Source organism: Pholcus phalangioides, unplaced genomic scaffold (genome assembly GCF_987345545.1).
Source record: "Pholcus phalangioides strain wild (caught in Gottingen) unplaced genomic scaffold, Ppha-v1.0 ptg000011l_1, whole genome shotgun sequence".
Taxonomy (NCBI): domain Eukaryota; kingdom Metazoa; phylum Arthropoda; class Arachnida; order Araneae; family Pholcidae; genus Pholcus; species Pholcus phalangioides.
In genome coordinates this window covers 15,835,664-15,853,996 of record NW_028301604.1, presented here as the reverse complement: position 1 = coordinate 15,853,996, position 18,333 = coordinate 15,835,664, and the positions used below count along the sequence as shown (strand labels likewise).

The 18,333-nt window shown below is 32.3% G+C and overlaps 1 protein-coding gene across 1 annotated transcript; it reads right to left on the bottom strand.

Moving 5' to 3' along the window:
- Nucleotides 1–2,018: 2,018 nt before the first annotated feature.
- aPKC (protein kinase C iota type) lies at nt 2,019–16,158 on the bottom strand. Its single transcript, XM_089239130.1, has 2 exons — nt 16,133–16,158; nt 2,019–15,991 (listed from the first exon to the last, which is right to left on the bottom strand). The coding sequence occupies exon 2, from the start codon at nt 15,874–15,876 to the stop codon at nt 14,050–14,052; it is 1,827 nt and encodes a 608-aa protein (XP_089095256.1). The 5' UTR covers nt 15,877–15,991; nt 16,133–16,158; the 3' UTR covers nt 2,019–14,049.
- Nucleotides 16,159–18,333: the final 2,175 nt, after the last annotated feature.

The following is an 18,333-nucleotide window of genomic DNA, read 5'->3' as shown; positions in this document are numbered from 1 at the left end:
GTTATTTTTTTATTTTTATGTGTTTCTGGGTGAGACGAATGTACTTGATTTTTCTCGTAATTTTTTTGAGGACGCCTTAGGAACCTTTCCTCATTAGTAACTTCTGCTGGGACGCCGACGATATGCTGTATAATTACACAGTTTTCTCCACAAATTATTCCATTCAAGGCCGTAGCAAGAGAGGACTAGGGGATCTGCCCCCCCCCCCGAAATGGTGGAAAATGACTAATTTTTATGGAATGACATGGATAAGGTACGGTAATTTTGCCCCCCCCCCCCCGAAACATCAGTTGCCATCCTCCGAAAGAAATTTCTGGCTACGGTCCCGATTCCATTCAATACATTCATGGTTTGAATTTTACAGACAAGTTACCTTATTCTCACTCATAATCCGGCCTGCGGGAAAAAGCAAGTTATTACGTATATTATTTTACTCCTCGTAAATTAACACTCGTGTCCTCCTCGAAACCTTTTTTTTATATGTACCTCCACTTCTTTTTGTGAAAGTGAAAAATTTCGTGTAAAATTAACGATTAAAATAATAGAAAATGCTTCAAAAAAAAAGTAGGCCTACCCATGATTTCAGAGCACGTGCTTTTTCAGTGCACGACTCTTCGCATCAAACTGAACAGTCTGGATATTCTAGAAGCTTATTTTTTCCGTCTGCATGCACAGTAAAACCTAAGTTATGTATCTATATTTTGGTCACAATCTGTCCAAGTTAGGTGTCTAAGATATTAAGGTTCTGTATTGTGGACACACATAAGATTAATGGAATCGATTATTCTCGGTTCCATTCAAAACCGTCCACTGCAGAGAGGCGTCAAAAATGACAGGTTTTACTGTATCAGACACAGAAATGAGCTCACTCAATCACACGGATGGGGACAGATGTGAACACGACGTGGTTGTGCAACACCAACTTTAACAGACTAAATAGAGGGGTGTTGATTGTTTATACAGGCTGTCCGTTAGAGAGGTATGATTCCAATTTAAAAAATGCTCAACAGGCTTTCAAAAATTACCCTGTACCAGTTTTGAGAGTGAAAATAGTGTCACAAAATAAAAAATATAAATTTATACATACAGTTCCCCTGTGCTATAATTTCCAATTAGAAAGTTGTTGCCGTCTCTCTCCTGATGCCAACAGAAAAAAAATTCCATGTTTCTAAGTGCAATATTCACACATTCGAATTCGAAAACGGAGGAAATTTGGGAACGAACAGCGTTAAATGAGGGTAAAACGGTTCTTCCGCATTTAACGCCGCTCTTTCCCTAATTCAACTAACCCACGAATGTTATTGCTAGGGCATTTATGCTCTTAAAAAAAACAGTAAAAATATATATGCCCTATAAAATGGAAAATGTCTCCTAAACATTTTTTCATTCCTATCTCAAATAACATTGGTTTTAGCAAAATGTGATAACGAGAAGTGTTGATGCAGTCTAAATTATTTTGAACCATTACTTATTGTATGAATAAAAATTCTGTTTTACTAACTAATCTCATCCAGCCAAAATTTTCATCAAAAATTTCCCTTTTCACAGGTGGTTTCTCCCTATAAATTCAGAATTAATGTGATGCCATCTATAGGTGGAAATACCTAGCCAAGTACAGTATTTACCTTTAGAAAAGCATTGTACGAAATTAAAAATAATTCTATTTGATAAAACTCAAAATTTCCCACAAACGCTAAAAAATTCCCCCATTTACCAATTTTCCCCATGAGTTACCATCACCCTCACCGATTCAGATGATTAATCTATTATCAGCCACACACCCGTGTCTTTGAAGGGCTAGTATTTTTATGCTCCAAAAATTTAATGTCACTGCTGATTGGTTGAAAAACCTGAATTTCAGGATTTTTTACCAATCAGCAATGACGTTTCATATTTACTGCATAAAAATTCTAGCCTAGAAGCTCTCATTAGAGAGCAACTGCAAAAAACCAACCTGAAGCAGGATTGGAATACAGAGGAAAAAATTTACTTTTTATTGAAAATTATGAAATATGCCTTAAAATTTTGAAAATATGCTCTATCATGAAAAAAATAGCAAAATATGCAAAAAAATATAAAAATATGCAGACATAGAAATCCGAGCCCTAGTTATTACTATTCCGGATGCATCTAGAATCACCAATTTGTTAATTCTCAGGGAGCGTTTCTCCAATAGGGTTGTCAATTAATGGAATAGCTTACATCCGGGGATTGTGAATTCATAGGAATTTTGAATCCAGGGATTGTGAACAAAATTGATATGTTTAAAATACTTCGATAGGCATGTTATAGACATGCATTAGTTACGATAGGCATGTTGGGATATAAATCGAGAAGCTATTTCTACTTCGATAAGACAACCGCAAGTATTTTTTATATGCATTGTATTACATATTATCATGTTTTTTTAAATTAGAATTTATTGACACAAAACATACAAAACAGGGGGGGGGGAGAGAATAAAGCAAATAAGGGAAAAACAAACACAATGGGAGGGGAGAAAATCAATGTGCATATACATGACCCAAGAGATTATAAAATGTATATATAGTTTTTATAAAGGCATTTTTAATTGGAGGGGGGTGTTGTATTTTAGAAATATATGACATCCATATATTTGCTATAGGCATCATTTTCTCAGCCACCTCGTTGAGCATTTTGCCTGTTATGGCTTTATATTTGTGTTAAAGAAAACAATGTTATATAGTCATTGAATATAAAAAAATAGGCTGTTCTTTAACATTGAAACTTTCTTTGAAAAACAATATATTCTTGGTGAGTTAGGCTTCTCACTCTGAAAGAACCATTAATGTTGTAAATTCACCATTTCACAGTGTATTTGAATGTTTTTGGTTTAGTCAGGGACTGTGAATCAAAACAGAATTTTCAATTGCATTCAGAGTACAGCAGCGGTTCTCAACCTTCTTTGACTCGCTGAGTCCTTTTTAGTACATAATTTCTATAGCAGAGAACCCAAAGGCCCTTTTTTTTATGTATGAAACATTGATTTATTTTATCCTGGGCCACAGGAGTGAAATGAAGCAGGAATGAAAGTGCACAGGGAGTCTTTATGATTCAAAGGAACACAGGTTGAGAAAGAGAGATAATGAAATACTAAATATTTCCAAAAGTCAATAAGCTATATATACACTAGATATTCAGTTTTGATTTTTATTTGTGTACATATATATATACTGTATATATAAAGCTTTAAACTCCATATAGCCTATAAAGACTATTTCAGGGGTAACCAATCAATACATTAAATTTCAATAAATTTTACACGCAAAAATTTTGTTTTGTTGTATGTGTATACATAAATCAAAAATGGAATTATTTTCTAGTTTTTAATATATAATGTGAACATAAATACAATGATATAAATGCTGTATTGTTCAGGTTATATGAAATATACAAAGTGTCATCATAACTACACAGTAAAATTTCATTAGTGATAACTTATTTTAAACAAAGTATTTAGAGTGGAAATACAGTTTTATTTAAATACAGTGAAATCCTGATATAACAATACTCAGCGCACACAAAAAGTATTCTTGTGGAAGAATTATTGTTATATTGAGAGAGAAGTAGCAGTTTAATATTAGATTATAGGCATTTCTGAACAAAAGACTTGAAAAAATATCATTGTAGCGAGGTTTCACTATATTCAAAAAATAGATGAAAATCATTACATTGTCAGGAAAAAAAACCTATTCAAACAATTTTTTTTACTTCCTTATGTATGAGTAAGACTAGCAATCAGCATCAAAAATTTACATTTCAAAGCACTGAAATATCACAGATTTTAAAGCATTACTATGTTTTTAAGGCACAGGAATGCAATAATTCTAATCATTTTGATACCTATAGCAGAAAAGATTGCTTTATAACACTAAAAAATTATCACAAGCATGCAAATAGTTTGATTTAAACAAACATTTTTAGAGAGAATAATTAGCTTAAGAATAATATCATCAGTGTTCAGGCAGAAGTCGTTAAGTTAAAAAATATAGTTTTGAGTCACAGGAAATTTAAACTTTTGCATCATTATGAAAAATAGTAAAAATTCTGTTACAGATTTCTAACTTCTACAGTAGGTTTATACATGTTTAGATACCTGGTTTGCCATTAAATAATTGGAAGTTCTAATCGACAGCAGTGGTCCGTCAAAAACATTTATTTGTGGACTTGGTGACTTTTGTATGCCAAAATGTATATAATCTTGATTCTATAACTTATTATGAATCAGTAATAACATGGCTCAACACTGATTTTACTGCCCAAGAATATTTCACTGATTTTAGGGTGATTCTGGGGCACTGAATCCAAATTTGACATTGGTTTAGTCAGGTTGGCTCTAGTTTTTGAAATAAAGTGAAAATTGAACTTCAATAAAAATGCATTAGTAGCATACAAATCACACTGAAACCGTGCACAATGTAAATCAATAATAAACTTAACCCCCTTTAAGCAATTTTTAAAATTTTCCTGATCCACATTATAACTGCCACATTGGAAATAAAAGCATGCTAAGAATGTGAGATATTTCGCGGTGACCGAAATAAAGCAGATCAAGTTTGACGAGATATCTCGGAATCGCCAGTGTAACGGTTACGGCATTTAGAACACTGATGTCTGATGATGTAAATATAATTAGCTAATAAAATATTTAAAAAAAATGAAAGAATTCCACGCAAAAAGTAATGGCTGCAGACTGCATTGAAATATTGAGTATCTGCACTATTTCAAAAACTAGAAAAATTTGACAAAATCAACAAGTTTTCAAATCTACAGCCCCGTTATACCCCAAAGTTGTCAACATTTTAGAAGCATAAAAGCATGCTGTTTTTGAGCATATTGCACCAATAAGCTTATTGATAACATTTGCTCCATAAGATTAATAAAGCTTGATATAAAAAAAATAAACATTTCATTCCAATGGAGTTTTTATTGAGTGACACTGCACCAGCAACAATTCATAATGTGAACAAAAAACAAACATAAAACTGGTAGAATGTCTGAACAATATTAAGTTAGTATCAATACAAGAAACCAACAACCAATATGATAATGCATAAACCTTACGTATAATTTGCGAGCAAGATCTGCAACTAATGCTTTCTACTGGAAGTATAGTTCACTGACTGAATACAGCCAACTCTGCTTGGCTTAAAAGTTAATAATATAAATCACCAAGTCCTTTTGCACTAAGTCCAATGCACATTGACAATAAATCGTTGGCATTCAAGCAAAAGTCACCAAGTCTAGTTTTGAGATCTTGTCAATTTAAACTTGAGTCATTATGAAAAATAGTAAAAAATACTTTAAAGATTTCCAACTCCTATAGAAGATAACTGCTTTGTGGTTCATAACAAATACAAATACAACGCCACCAATAATTCCAATAATTGGAAATTCTAGTTAATTGAAGCAGAAGGTTTTTGGTGGACTTAGTGATTTCTGCTTGACAATAAAAGTGCCTACAGGACTTGGTGAAATATAGACACCTCTGTTACCTAGCAATAAAAATTCAATTTGAATTTTGTTAGCAAGCTTTACCAGACTTTTGAGCATTAATTGGAAATGATGCTAGGATAATTATCTTGAAAACACTATTTTTGGACTTTTGTCTAAACGTAGGGAGCGATATGTAGGGCCTGAACTGGGGGGGGGGGAGCAACTGCCTTGGGCAGCAATTTTAGGTGGGAACAAATAACTGTTATAAAATTATAAAATTTTAAAGTTGTGTGGGCGGTGAAAATCCTAGTCAAGGCCCTGTAAATTATGCACTTGAAAATATTAATCTCTCTTACATTTAGTGGATTTGTACAAAATAAAAAATGGTTACTGGAATAAAAAATTAATTCAATGATAAATGCGGGTAAGTAAAATTTCGAAGATCTGACATGACTCTTAATATGAAATCATCACAGTATAATAATGGGTGAATGAATTAAATTTACAGCAAAATGCTCGGGGCAAAAAATGAATTTCAGCAAGAAAATGATAAAAAAATTTGACAAAATAACATGTAGAAAAATAAATAAATAATGAAAGTTTTTCAGAAAATCTGAAACAAAAAGTTACATAGAAAACACAATAGACATAATGTGTTGATCAATGCAAATTATATCAACCATTTTAACAAATTAAAAATATCCAAATTCAAAGTGAAATGTAAAAAAATATACACATACATCTTGAAAGAAAAAAATACAAAATTAACTGCTCAAACTAATAAAAGCATTGGTGGAATATTTGTTTCAGACAAAATATACCAAGAAACTTTATAAATACATATTTATATATTTCTTATTCGACTATGAATCAATTTGTTAGTTTTCTTTGAATTTATAATCATTTATAGTCAATAACAATTAGATAAATAACTGACATAATAAAGCTAGTAAATAATAATTCCCTGTATACAAAATAATTCCAAATGTATGAAATAGAAAATTTTACAAATTGAGCAAATACTTTTCTCATTAAAATGTATGAATGTTTCATGCAAAATCATGTTTTGTTCAAGATGAAATGAATAAATAGTAACTCCAAAGAGAATTACACAAAATTTAGAAGATAATTTTTTTTGGTGTGTTACAGTATGTAATATACTTTATATATACACACACGAGCATTCAGTTTGAACAGTCAACTAAGAAAATAAAATTTAACATTAAATCATGACCATGAATTTTTACACTAGCTCTTTTTTAGGATTTCAGAAAATCAAGCTAGAAATGACGGCAATGAATTCGAAACATCAGAACAAGCTATTAAACTATATTTAAGTTTTCTGATGAATTAAATGAAAAACAAATTTGAAGCTTTTAAATATTAGAAAAACTAAATAAATAAGACACGTGAAATCCTCAAAGGAATCAATTAGGTATGTAACAAACAATATAATTAAACATAGACATCTGAGTATTTCAAAAATAGTAATTTAGATTAGACCAGTGATGCTGAAATGGTGCATGTGTCCCACACGAACTTTCTTCAAAAGAAACCAAAGGATACCAAGATATTTTGGCCATAAAATTACATAGAAAGTGTAATTGGGACAGATTTTAAACTGCTCTGTTGCAGATCTTTGAGATGCTGCTAGTGCAGAGCAAATATACCACGAGATGTTTGAAATTCTTTCATTCTTCAGGGGGTGCGGTAAACAGTTTAGAAATCACTAGATCATAAGATGATACATACAAGATATGTATTTATTTTACAAACATGGTAACACAATCAAATTTATTGAACTTATTTTAATTCTTCATAACTTTTTAATGTTAGAGACAATGATAAACTCTTGCTAGATACAAAGTTGTAGTTACTTTGGTTTTACGTCAATGACACATGACAAGCCAATGTGGTTTACAATAGACCCAGCCAGAAATCATTACCTAACTATTATATAAGGTTTTAATTATACCCAGGTGATTAAAGGCTTTCTGACAATGAGATTTGAGCTTGCTTATCAGCCTGAGTGGCAAGTGTCCCACTTTCTTAATGTCTTAGCCATAGAGAAGTTATATAGTTATTAATCTTTCACCCTTTAAAAGGAAAAATATCAAATAGGAGAAAAATTTTTTTACATCTCTATTTTTTTGTTTCTTTTCTGTTTTGTTCACAGTAATAAGATTGTAAGAACCTGTCTAACAGTAATAAAAGATCTTGCCTTTTGTCTATAAATGGTAGCTCTGCAAAATTGTGAGCATACCTTATCACAAAAAAAGGAATAGGGCCCCCCCCCTTTTTAATAGTGCATGTTGATTAAGACAGGTAGTGAATTCAGAGGGAAGTTGCAAATGTGTTAATACTATGTCGAATCCCTTTTTCTATTGTGTAGATCAGTCAGAATCTGATACACTATGTCCATTCAAACAACATGACAGGTATGAAAAAAAAAAAATTGAAAAATATTAGCCTTTAAGCAACAGAAGAATTTCTAGCAAGTTAGAAATCATAACATATATATATAGCTGATGCATAATGTTTAAAAGATGGGTATTATTTTCCTTTACATTAACTTTAGATAAACTCTTGATGTGAAGAGTGGTAACTAAAAGCATAAGCAAAGTGTACCAAATGCATAGGAGAAAATGTGACGAGCATTAGGTAATGCTGAGTAAAGCAGCAGTGGGGAAAACTGCATAAATAGTTGAGAGGAAACGACTTTAAAACATAAATTTAAAGCTTTCTGAAGTCTAATTGCTATTTATAAATAGCTATAATTTTATTGTTTTTTGTATTGCAAAATTTTTAAACATTTTGCAAAAATGTATAGTTGACAGACAAAACTGATTATACTAACCTTAATTTTTGATTTTGAAAATATTGTATAAGGTAAAAAAGAAAAGAACTTCCGTTTTGAAATGTTTCTTTTCAAAAGATGTAAATATTTAGAAGTGTTGAGCCATACAGATAAAGTTTAATTGCTTAAAAAAGGTATGATATATAAAGTTTACTTTTATCAAGTAAAAACACAATGTTTAATAATTAATTGGAAAGCTGGAACATGTTTATAAGGCTGGCATTACACCATAAAAGTTTTATGAAAGTTCTATCATAAAACTTGAAAAATGCAACCCATAAACTTTGATCAGTTACATTCGAGCAAATGCAACTCATCAGCTTATTAGTTGCATTTGCCAATTTTTACAAAATAATTTTTATAAAACTTTTATAGAGTAATACCGGCCTAAGTGTACTTTATACTCTGTATTCTCTTATCAAATATTATATACCAAAATGCTAGAAATAAACCATTATGCAATTATCAAGAAATTAGAAGCATTATACTGAGATTTAAATGAGTATATATACTATTATCCAAAAAATAGAAACTTTGTCCAGTTTTAATTCACAGAAAATAATTAACACATTTTTAAGGCAAATGCAAATTTTTTTAATAATATTTTTAGCAGAAAGTGTGCCTTTTTTCTCTGTCCACACATTGGCTCCTGGGATTTCATCAATATGAACCCCATCAACTATTTCTATGAAAAAAAAACCACTCATTTGTTTCAAAAACATGTTATTTTCTGTGAGTATATACTACTCCAAAAATAATATTTTTGGCACAAGGTATAAAATTTTCTCATAAAAAATTTTCCTTATAAAGATATTTTAAACTTCAAATACAAACATTTTAATTTTGAGGACTGATCTATGCACAGATCTCAAATAGAATATAAATCAGAATTCCTACAATTCTGAACACAATAAAAAAAAGTCCCCTGCTTATCATCAAACTATCTTGCAAATATATAATTTTTTTATAAACCACAGAATTACAATTCCGCTCAAACTTTCATATAACAAAAAAAAAAACTTGACAATAATATAGAGCTTATGCAGTTCATACAAAGCATTCATAAAATTTCACTTTTTGTGTGTGTGCATCACATTTCTGTATATTTAACATTATAAACAAAATTGCAAACTTTGAGAAGATGGAAGCTTCAGATAGTAGTTGGCAAGGTAACGAAATTGTGCAAGTTGTAGATAAAGAATGTAGGTGCTTATGTCCTTGTAATACATAATGCAATAAAAGCTTATTCATATTTTCAAAAACTTGTATATAAAATTATTGAATAGAAAAAAAAAAGAAATTAAAGTTATGCAAGTTTCTGAGAATGCTTTTTAATGAATTTTAAATTGATTTAGTTATATTAAATTTCTCAAAAAAAAAAAAAACATGGTGTGAAGGAATTTTTCTCATTTTTATATAAACAAAAAAGCCTCAGTCTTTAATCACTCTAAAAGACATAATTATACCATAGGACTTTTTTTAACCACTTTGCCATCAAGGATGTAATATTGCATCCAGGGAAATAATACGCCAGGGAAATAAATTCAAGCCAAGTTCTGTTTTCTTTCCTCTCCCCTCATCATCGCCAAGCTTTGAAAGAGACTTAACCCTGTGAAAAAGTTTCTTTTTACCTCTATTTTTTCTATACTCTTATTAGTGAACATTCTACTATATATATGAGTGAAAGATAATATATAGGGTAAGGGTGAAAAGAGAAATCTACTTTGTACGTACTCACTTATCAACGTATCTATTATACTGGATTACTCTTATACCATTCACTTGTTTTTCTTCCATTTCTCCTTTTTCCCTTTCTCTTTTTAATGTACAGTTAGGTTAGAACAAGGTTATCATATTTATCGCCAATTCATCAAACAGAGCTAATCTGAATTTCTTGCCAATAGCTTATAAGTGAAGTGGTTAATAATGTGTTCTTTTACTAAAAGCTATGTTTGATTCAGAATTTTACCAATGTTGGAAATTATTTTTTGAATTCTGTTTGCTATAGTTAACATCTACTATATAGCACATTCAATGGGAATACAATGTTCACAAATTTTAATAAATCAGAATATCTTACATAGACCATTTCATTACTGCTGTTAATAAATTTTACTACAATAAAGATGTGGTTCTAAGGATTTTTACTAATCACTAAAAAAATTATTTTTTTTAAATGAGCAAGAATTGAACTAATCTGCATGTAAACCTCAATTGAGTTTGTTATTTGGAGGTGTGACTAAAATGTTATGATGAATGGTTAGCATTTTGATGAAAAGTTAACCATATAGATGTATGAAAATCATAAATGCATTGGCATGTGAAATTTGTTATACCTGAACAGTAAAGTTACTTTTATTACAAGTTGTTATTGTGAAGAAATTGGGGAAAATTTATCTTATGATTTCTTAATATAACTTAATACATCAAAATCATAATTTATACATAGCCGGTCTTGCACAAGCACATCAAACGTCCCATAAAAATCAGTTTTAGAGCACCAATTAAAAAATAAACATTCAAGGTGATGTAAAAGAAAAGCATCAATTTCTTATAATTATTGAGGGGGAATACATTTTAAACCCCTTAACGATCAGGGACAAGAATCGTCCAATGCAAATGGAAGAAACATTTTTCCAGCTCCGTTTTCTTTACCTCTTTTCTCATCATCGCGGAGCTTCATTGTAACCCAATGAACAGAAATATGTTGTTGTGTAAGTATGTATGTTTCTACTATACACACATGCGTGAGCACAGGTGGAGATAGACTTGAAAGTCTGGGGTGGGACACGATGATGATGTCAACTCATACACACACATATACATTAGTTCTGTCGACATGAGAGAGAGAAAGAATACATAGGGGAGGGTGAAGCATGTGGTTAATCACGAAAGAGAAATCTACTGCCACTCATTTTCCCCCCTTCTATTTCTAACAAGGAAAGCAGTTTTATATTTTTTCCGATACTTCAAATACAGATCATCCAAATTTGTTGCCAAAGGCCTGCATGTGAAGGGTTTAAAGCAAGAAATTGCAACTACAGACAGCTTGTGTTACAAAGTGTTTTTAACAGTATCACCTATATCCATATAAATGCCTGAAGATGAATTCAGTTAATTTAAATGATTAATCACATAAGATGAAGACGAATCAACAGAATTATTGAAATAAAGATATGCAAAACTGAAACATCAGGGTAACCAAAAGTGACAATACACATGAAAAGAAACCTTGCACACACACAATATATTTTTTAACAATGAAATACTGAAATAAATAAAATTTATAAAATTTAATTTTTTTTATGCATGTTTATATTCACCAGCAGCGTGTTAAAATTTTTGCCAAAATAATTCCAAATGCTTTGACTAGGTAAGGGTCCCAAGGCGACATCTTCAAAAAGTTTTGTCAAAATTGCCACTCATTCTACTGATTTGAATATGCAGGAAAAAAATCCCAGAGATATAATATTACAAAAATTAATACAGTAAAACCTTAAGTTGTTACTCCAGTTAAGTTGTCATTTTTCTTCGGTCCCGTCTAGCTTTCATGGATAAAAATGTTATTAAGCCCTCTTTTACTTGTTGCTAATTTTGGTTAACTTATCGCCATGGAAAAGTTTGAAAGGAAAAGGTGATTTTTATGGCTCCTTTCAGAGAAAGTTTGATAACAGCATTGCTATATGTTCAAAAGTGGCCATAAAAGCCTTATGTACCAAAATGAAACAGCTCTAGCAACGAAAGTTATGGTGAGGTGTTCATTTACTGACTAAAAAAACAAAACCACTAGAATCTTTAAGGACTGTTCAAGCTAAGCTCAACCTGTTTTTTGCATGGGCTTCACTGATTTAAGGATTCAAAATATATTAATTAAAAAAACCAGACTTTTTTTAAGTTGAGGCTGTCTAGTGTCTGCTTTGCCGTGCCTAGGACTCCCCCCCCCCCCAAGTCAAAATTGGGCCCTGTGTTCGAGTTAACCTTGTATTTGTATCAAGAATTACCGATAAATGTACCAGTGTATTTTACCATACATAAATAAAATACTAAAAGCCCAAAAAAGGCAAAAAAAAATTTTTGTAATCTACAAATTTTGTAATTATTATATACAGGTTTTTTTATAGATATCGCCAAAAGAACACAAGTGATGAGTAGTGCGACTGTTGTCATTTTTAATCATTTTTTGTCGCTTTAATAATTACACACTGCTGCTCATTTTTTTTTGACATGGCAAGATAAATGTACCTAAACTTTTTCATAATTTTTTTATAAACGACAACTTGAGACCCTTTCCGTCTGAGTAAAATATACTACTCTGCCCAACAGAAAAAATTCTATAAGACGAAAACAAGAAACTTTTATGTCGTATGAATTAATCCACCGAATTTTTAAGCTTTAGACCCCTATATGGTAATATAATAATATTTTCTACCTTTTCCCCATCGCATAGCATCGCAAAATATGTATAGAAAAACCAGAAAATTTTCAGTATACACAGGTGAAATAATTTCTTACAAGACTCCTTGAAAATTCAATCATGAAAAACTATAATTGAAAAGTGTCATTCCTTATAAGGATTTTGGCACTTGTTGTTAAACAGTGTATAAACTACATGCATTAATTAAATATAGGACCTATTTATCAACAAATACCTAGAACAGAAGCATCAGCTTTATTATCAAACCAACCTTATTTCATACTGTTCTGAATGTTTCAACCACAGCTTTCCTGGTGAACAAAAAAATTAATGATCAACACGGATTTAAACTACATGCACATACAGAATATAAGCGAAAGGCTTTAAAGACAAATACATTATAACTGAATTTTTTTTAATCTTGAATGGAAGTTAAAATATACCAGCATAAATTAATCTTTCAAATTCTTAAATAACTGTATAAAGGTGATAATATTTTTCCACCTGAGTAGTAAGATCTTAATGATAAAAATCAAACTTTCTCAGATCAGTCTCCCTTACAGATTCCTATCAATTATTTTCTTTAAATATCAATTTAAAAACGACTATTCAAAGATGAACATATCTTATTAAAACATTATATGAAACAGGTTTACAGACATATCACATAGGATTAAAAAAAAATAGTTAAATTTATTGATATTTGTCTTTCAATTTAAATATTTATTTTTTCCCTTCAACCTCACCTTCTTCATATGTGCATGTGTTTTTATGTATCTGAATATCATTTATTATTGAAGTAAATCAAAGACATACTTTGATGAGGGAAAAACTTAATGCTGAACGTGAATAATTTGGTACAGCAACAATCAGCTGAAAGTAGAAAATAACCTGAAGAATCACAATTACATACTCATTTTCTAAGACTAAAATATATATATATATATTACTTCTATATATATATATATATATATATATATATAAAAGAAAATTGCTAAATATAAGAAATTGAAATACATACATATAAACCAGTTAACTACTAATTAACAGTGGAAAAAAAAACTGAATATGTTATTGCAACACTGTCTTTCACCCTGAAAGACTAAACAAATGAAAGCTTAGCAAATTGATTGTACACATACAGCTGCATAACATGCACAGATGATATCAATGAAATAAAGCATTTTATAATATATTCTTGCACCTAGTTTTAGAAAAATGAACAAAACCACAGCCATCAACATTATATATAATGTTATAACATTCAATAAGAAAAATGATAGAACTTAAAATAAAATACACAGAATTTTGAAACCAGACTTCATACACAATCTTCTAAAGACATCAGCAATGGATTTATGTATTCAAATCCATCAAACTCAGATTGGTCAATTTTTTCTATTACTTTCTCATCATCAGGAGTTAGTTGCACAGGTTCACTAGTGAACTGACAATCAAAATGCTCCAGATCACGATCAGTCTCCAGTTTTGGTTTATACGGTGGTGACATTTGTTTGCTTTCCAAAAGCTGCCAATCAATGGACTTAAAAAAGGAATGTGAAGTAATGTCAGTGAAGCCTGTTTCAGGATGACATCCTAAACGCTCTGCTGGATTCTTGAAAAGAAAGCCTCTAAGTACAGATTGAGCTTTAACTGAAATTGAACGAGGTATACGTATGGTTTTCTCCAAGATGACTTGGAAAAGAAAATCTTCAGTATTCTGGTCTGGATTTTCTGCAGCATCCACTATATCAAATGGAGAGCGACCAGCCAACATTTCATACAATAACACACCAAGCGCCCACCAATCGACAGAAAAAGAGTACTCTTCGCCGCGCAGAATTTCAGGTGCTATGTAATTGGGAGTTCCACAGAATGTACTTGTTGTATCACCTCCCTGTATTCCTTCTTTGCACATCCCATAATCTGTTAATTTTATGTGGCCTTCATGATCTAACAAAACATTGTCTAACTTCAGATCCCTATATATAATTCCACGCTCATGCAAAAAATTTAATGCGAGAGATATCTCAGCTGCATAAAATCTAGCATGTTCTTCTGGAAGACGCCTCTGACGCTGCATGTGGAACATTAAGTCACCACCAGAGATGAATTCAATCACAAAGAACAGACGACTTGGAGTTTGAAAACAAGAATGCAATCCTACAAGGAATGGATAATTAGATGCAGTTTCAAAGACATGTTTTTCAGTTTGGACCCAGTCAATATCATCATCATCTTGAACCAATGATTTCTTAATAACTTTCATCGCATATATACGTTTAGTGGTTTTCAGCTCAACCATGAATACCTTAGCATATGATCCCCGCCCAATAACTCGTAAAAGCTCAAAGTCATCTAGTGTATATTGACGAGGATACGATGAATCAACATCTTTTGATGCTTGATCAACATCTTGTACTGATACAACATCATTCTGAAGAATCATTTCAGTCCATTCTTTCATAATAGACTGCTGCTTCTTTTTTGCAGCTGGTGTTCCAGACCTTGAGAGATGAGGAGCATCCGTTGCTTCACCATTTGTAGTTACTGAAGTATCGGATCGTGCAGTAATGGGCGTATTAGGGAAAGAATCGGAAAATCCTTGAAGTGACTGATCAAGAACACCTGAGCAAGCCAATCTTATAAGCTTGTGACACTTCTTATGGATCATAAGCTTACAATTAACACATTTGAAGCCTGATCGTCCTATTCCCCATATTCTATCGGCACAAAAAGCACAAAAAGCTCGCCTATTAAAACGTTTCGCTTGGAATATGTGTCCATTTACTCTATACAGTTTTCTCCATCTTCTAGCACCTCTACGGTATATACTTTTATCCTCACCTGGGCACGGCATTCCAGGAAACACTGGCACGCTAGGAAAAACGTGAATAGTTAACTCAGAATCTTTGTTCACTTCATACAACCGAATCGCCTCATCTAGTTCAGCTTGCGATGATATCACACACGGATCGCCTTCTTCATCAATCCATTTCATTGTGAATGGCTGATCGTTTTCAAACTTACATATGTCCCTCATTTCCTTGCACAAACTTTCTAATGACAGTCCTGGTTCTATATACGTAATCATGATTTCCCCATTGAATGCAGTTCTAACGCGGATTTCTGGAACATCCGAAGACATCTTTAATTTTTTTTAAATAATATTTTTAAACGTGTTAATTAGGAAATTGGGCATGCAAAACTGATCTATTCCAGGAGGTGTGACAACAACCTTGACAGCTTGCCGCTTGGTGATTCTATAGTAAAAAGGACAAGCTATTAAAAGATTTTACAAAATTTAAAAGAAAATTTGGTTAATGCCAACAACAGAAAGGTTAAATCATATAATTCATCTTAATAGTAAACACAAAAATCTGGAAAAATAACTTGCCACTCACCACACCACGCCCGCCTTAACTCGAGTGTGTATTTAAATAAATACATTGCCACCACCCCGAAATAAAGGACTAACTTGATCTGAAATCTGTTCGGATTCAATCAAAAAAAACCATACATCCTGTTTTGTCCCTAGCATTACATGAAATGGCAGTACTAATGAAAATATCTATTTTTTCCGCTTTCTTGAGCTAAATTCATCATTGTTTGATCCATATAATATGTAAGTTGGTGAACATCTTTCATCAAGCTGATAGGACCATACGTCCCGTATTTGTGGGACTGTCCCGGTTTTTTCTGTTTTTTGGCTGTCCTGTCTTTTTTTGCAAAAATGTCCTGGTTTTTCACGTATTTTCAAAGCCAACTTCGCTTTTATTCGTCAAATCAACTATTAAAATTATCTTCCCAACTCAAAAATTACATTACGATAGTTACGACTACAAATAAGAATATTCTTTCACATTTGTCATGTTTTTCTTTTAATTCACTGCAATAGGGTAAAGTAACTTGATAAGGATTGTTGTTGTATAGTATAGCCAACACCTTCTAGAGCAAGAAGATATTGAGGAGGCGGAAATTTTTTTTTTTGCGCTGGGCGGCAAAAATCATATTTGCGGCCCTGCCCAACTCTACCTATAGAAGAAGGCCTCCACACGAAGCTCATAACGTCACTGAAGAAGATCATCTCACACATAGTCATTGGATATACTACAAAAAAGGGTAAAGATGGCGCATGCAATCGGCGTGCTACATCCAATGGTTATAGGTGAGATTAAGCAACATCACCTATAGAACAAGGCCTCCGCACGAAGCTTGCGACGTCAATGAAGAAGGCCATTTCTCCTATTGCTATTGGATATGTTGCAAAAAACGTAAAGATATCTGTTGCGTCTGTCTGCTGCTGTATCCAATGTCAGTATGTGAAATGGCCTTCTTCAGCGACGTCACGAGCTTCGTTAGGAAGACTGGTTTTATAGGTGGTGTTGGATTAAGGCGACTGGATAAGGATAATGCTATTTCAAATGGCCATAGGTGTGATCGCTTTTTTTAGTGGCGTCACGAGCTTAGTGTGGAGGCCTTCTATAGGTGGTGTTGCCCTGCCCCACCTTTTCCCTCAAACATGGACGGATCTAAGGCGACTGTATAAGGCTATATTCTAAAGGCTATAGGTGGATCTAGACAAGGAGGTTATCAACCCGATCAACCCCCCATAGATCCCCACCTGCCCTCAAATGAAGGAAAAAAGACTGCTACCAAAACACTTTCACATATCTGCTTATAGTTTCACTTTGTGCTTTGAATGTGTATTTGCTCTGTAAAATATGAAATGTGAAAAAAAGATTTTCGGCATGTTCAAGATTTAATTGAAAAAACAACGTTGCTCTCAGCGCATAAGGTAATGAATAAAACCTATTAAATGAATTAACTTGTTCACATCTACCTGCGTGTGAAAAGCAGCAGGCTTCTGAAAAAGAAAATGTAAATAAGCATAATAATGGTTTATATATGTTGAGAAATATTGCCTAACTATTATGAATATTTCAAAATCCTTCAACTCACTTTTGAAAATTCAAGTGTTGCCAATACGTGTCGTAATATTCAGAAAAAATACCACTGAGCTCAGTGGAAAACACAAATATATATCGCTGGAAATAATGTCAATTCGTCAACTCATCGTTATTAAGTTATGAAAATTACCTGTGTTAACATTTTTGGTGGAAGCAATAAAATCAAGTAAACTTTGTTTGCTCCTTGAAGCATCCCGAATGCTAGATGCTCGTTTCCGATCTCGTGCTTACGAGCACTGGGTCAATGTTCCAATTAAAAATATTTTACAAATTGCATTCCAAGATTGAAATCAATCTTGATTTCATGCATTCGTATGCCAGATTTGCCAAAAGGGGTGCTTTTCTTTTGATGATGATCGAGTACAGGCAGTGCTCGTGTCTAGAAAAAAGTCAAAAGGTCGAAGACCTCTGCTGCACGGTATAGTAATAGTTTTGAAAAAAGCCGCATCTCTGGGTTGGTGCAGGCAGAGGCGTATTTATCGTTTTTCCGCCTGTGAGGTACACGAATTTTGCCGCTCTTCTCCCATTCGTGTAATTTTCTTTTCTACTCTTGCCTCAAATTCATCACCTTGTGCTATAACCCGCTTGCTTAGTGCCGTCTTGACGCGTGGGCCCACCCGGGAGCCTTAGGAGAA

Bases quoted from the DNA above. Each gene is read 5' to 3' on its own strand.
- aPKC (XM_089239130.1), bottom strand. From the start codon at position 15,876: ATGTCTTCGGATGTTCCAGAAATCCGCGTTAGAACTGCATTCAATGGG.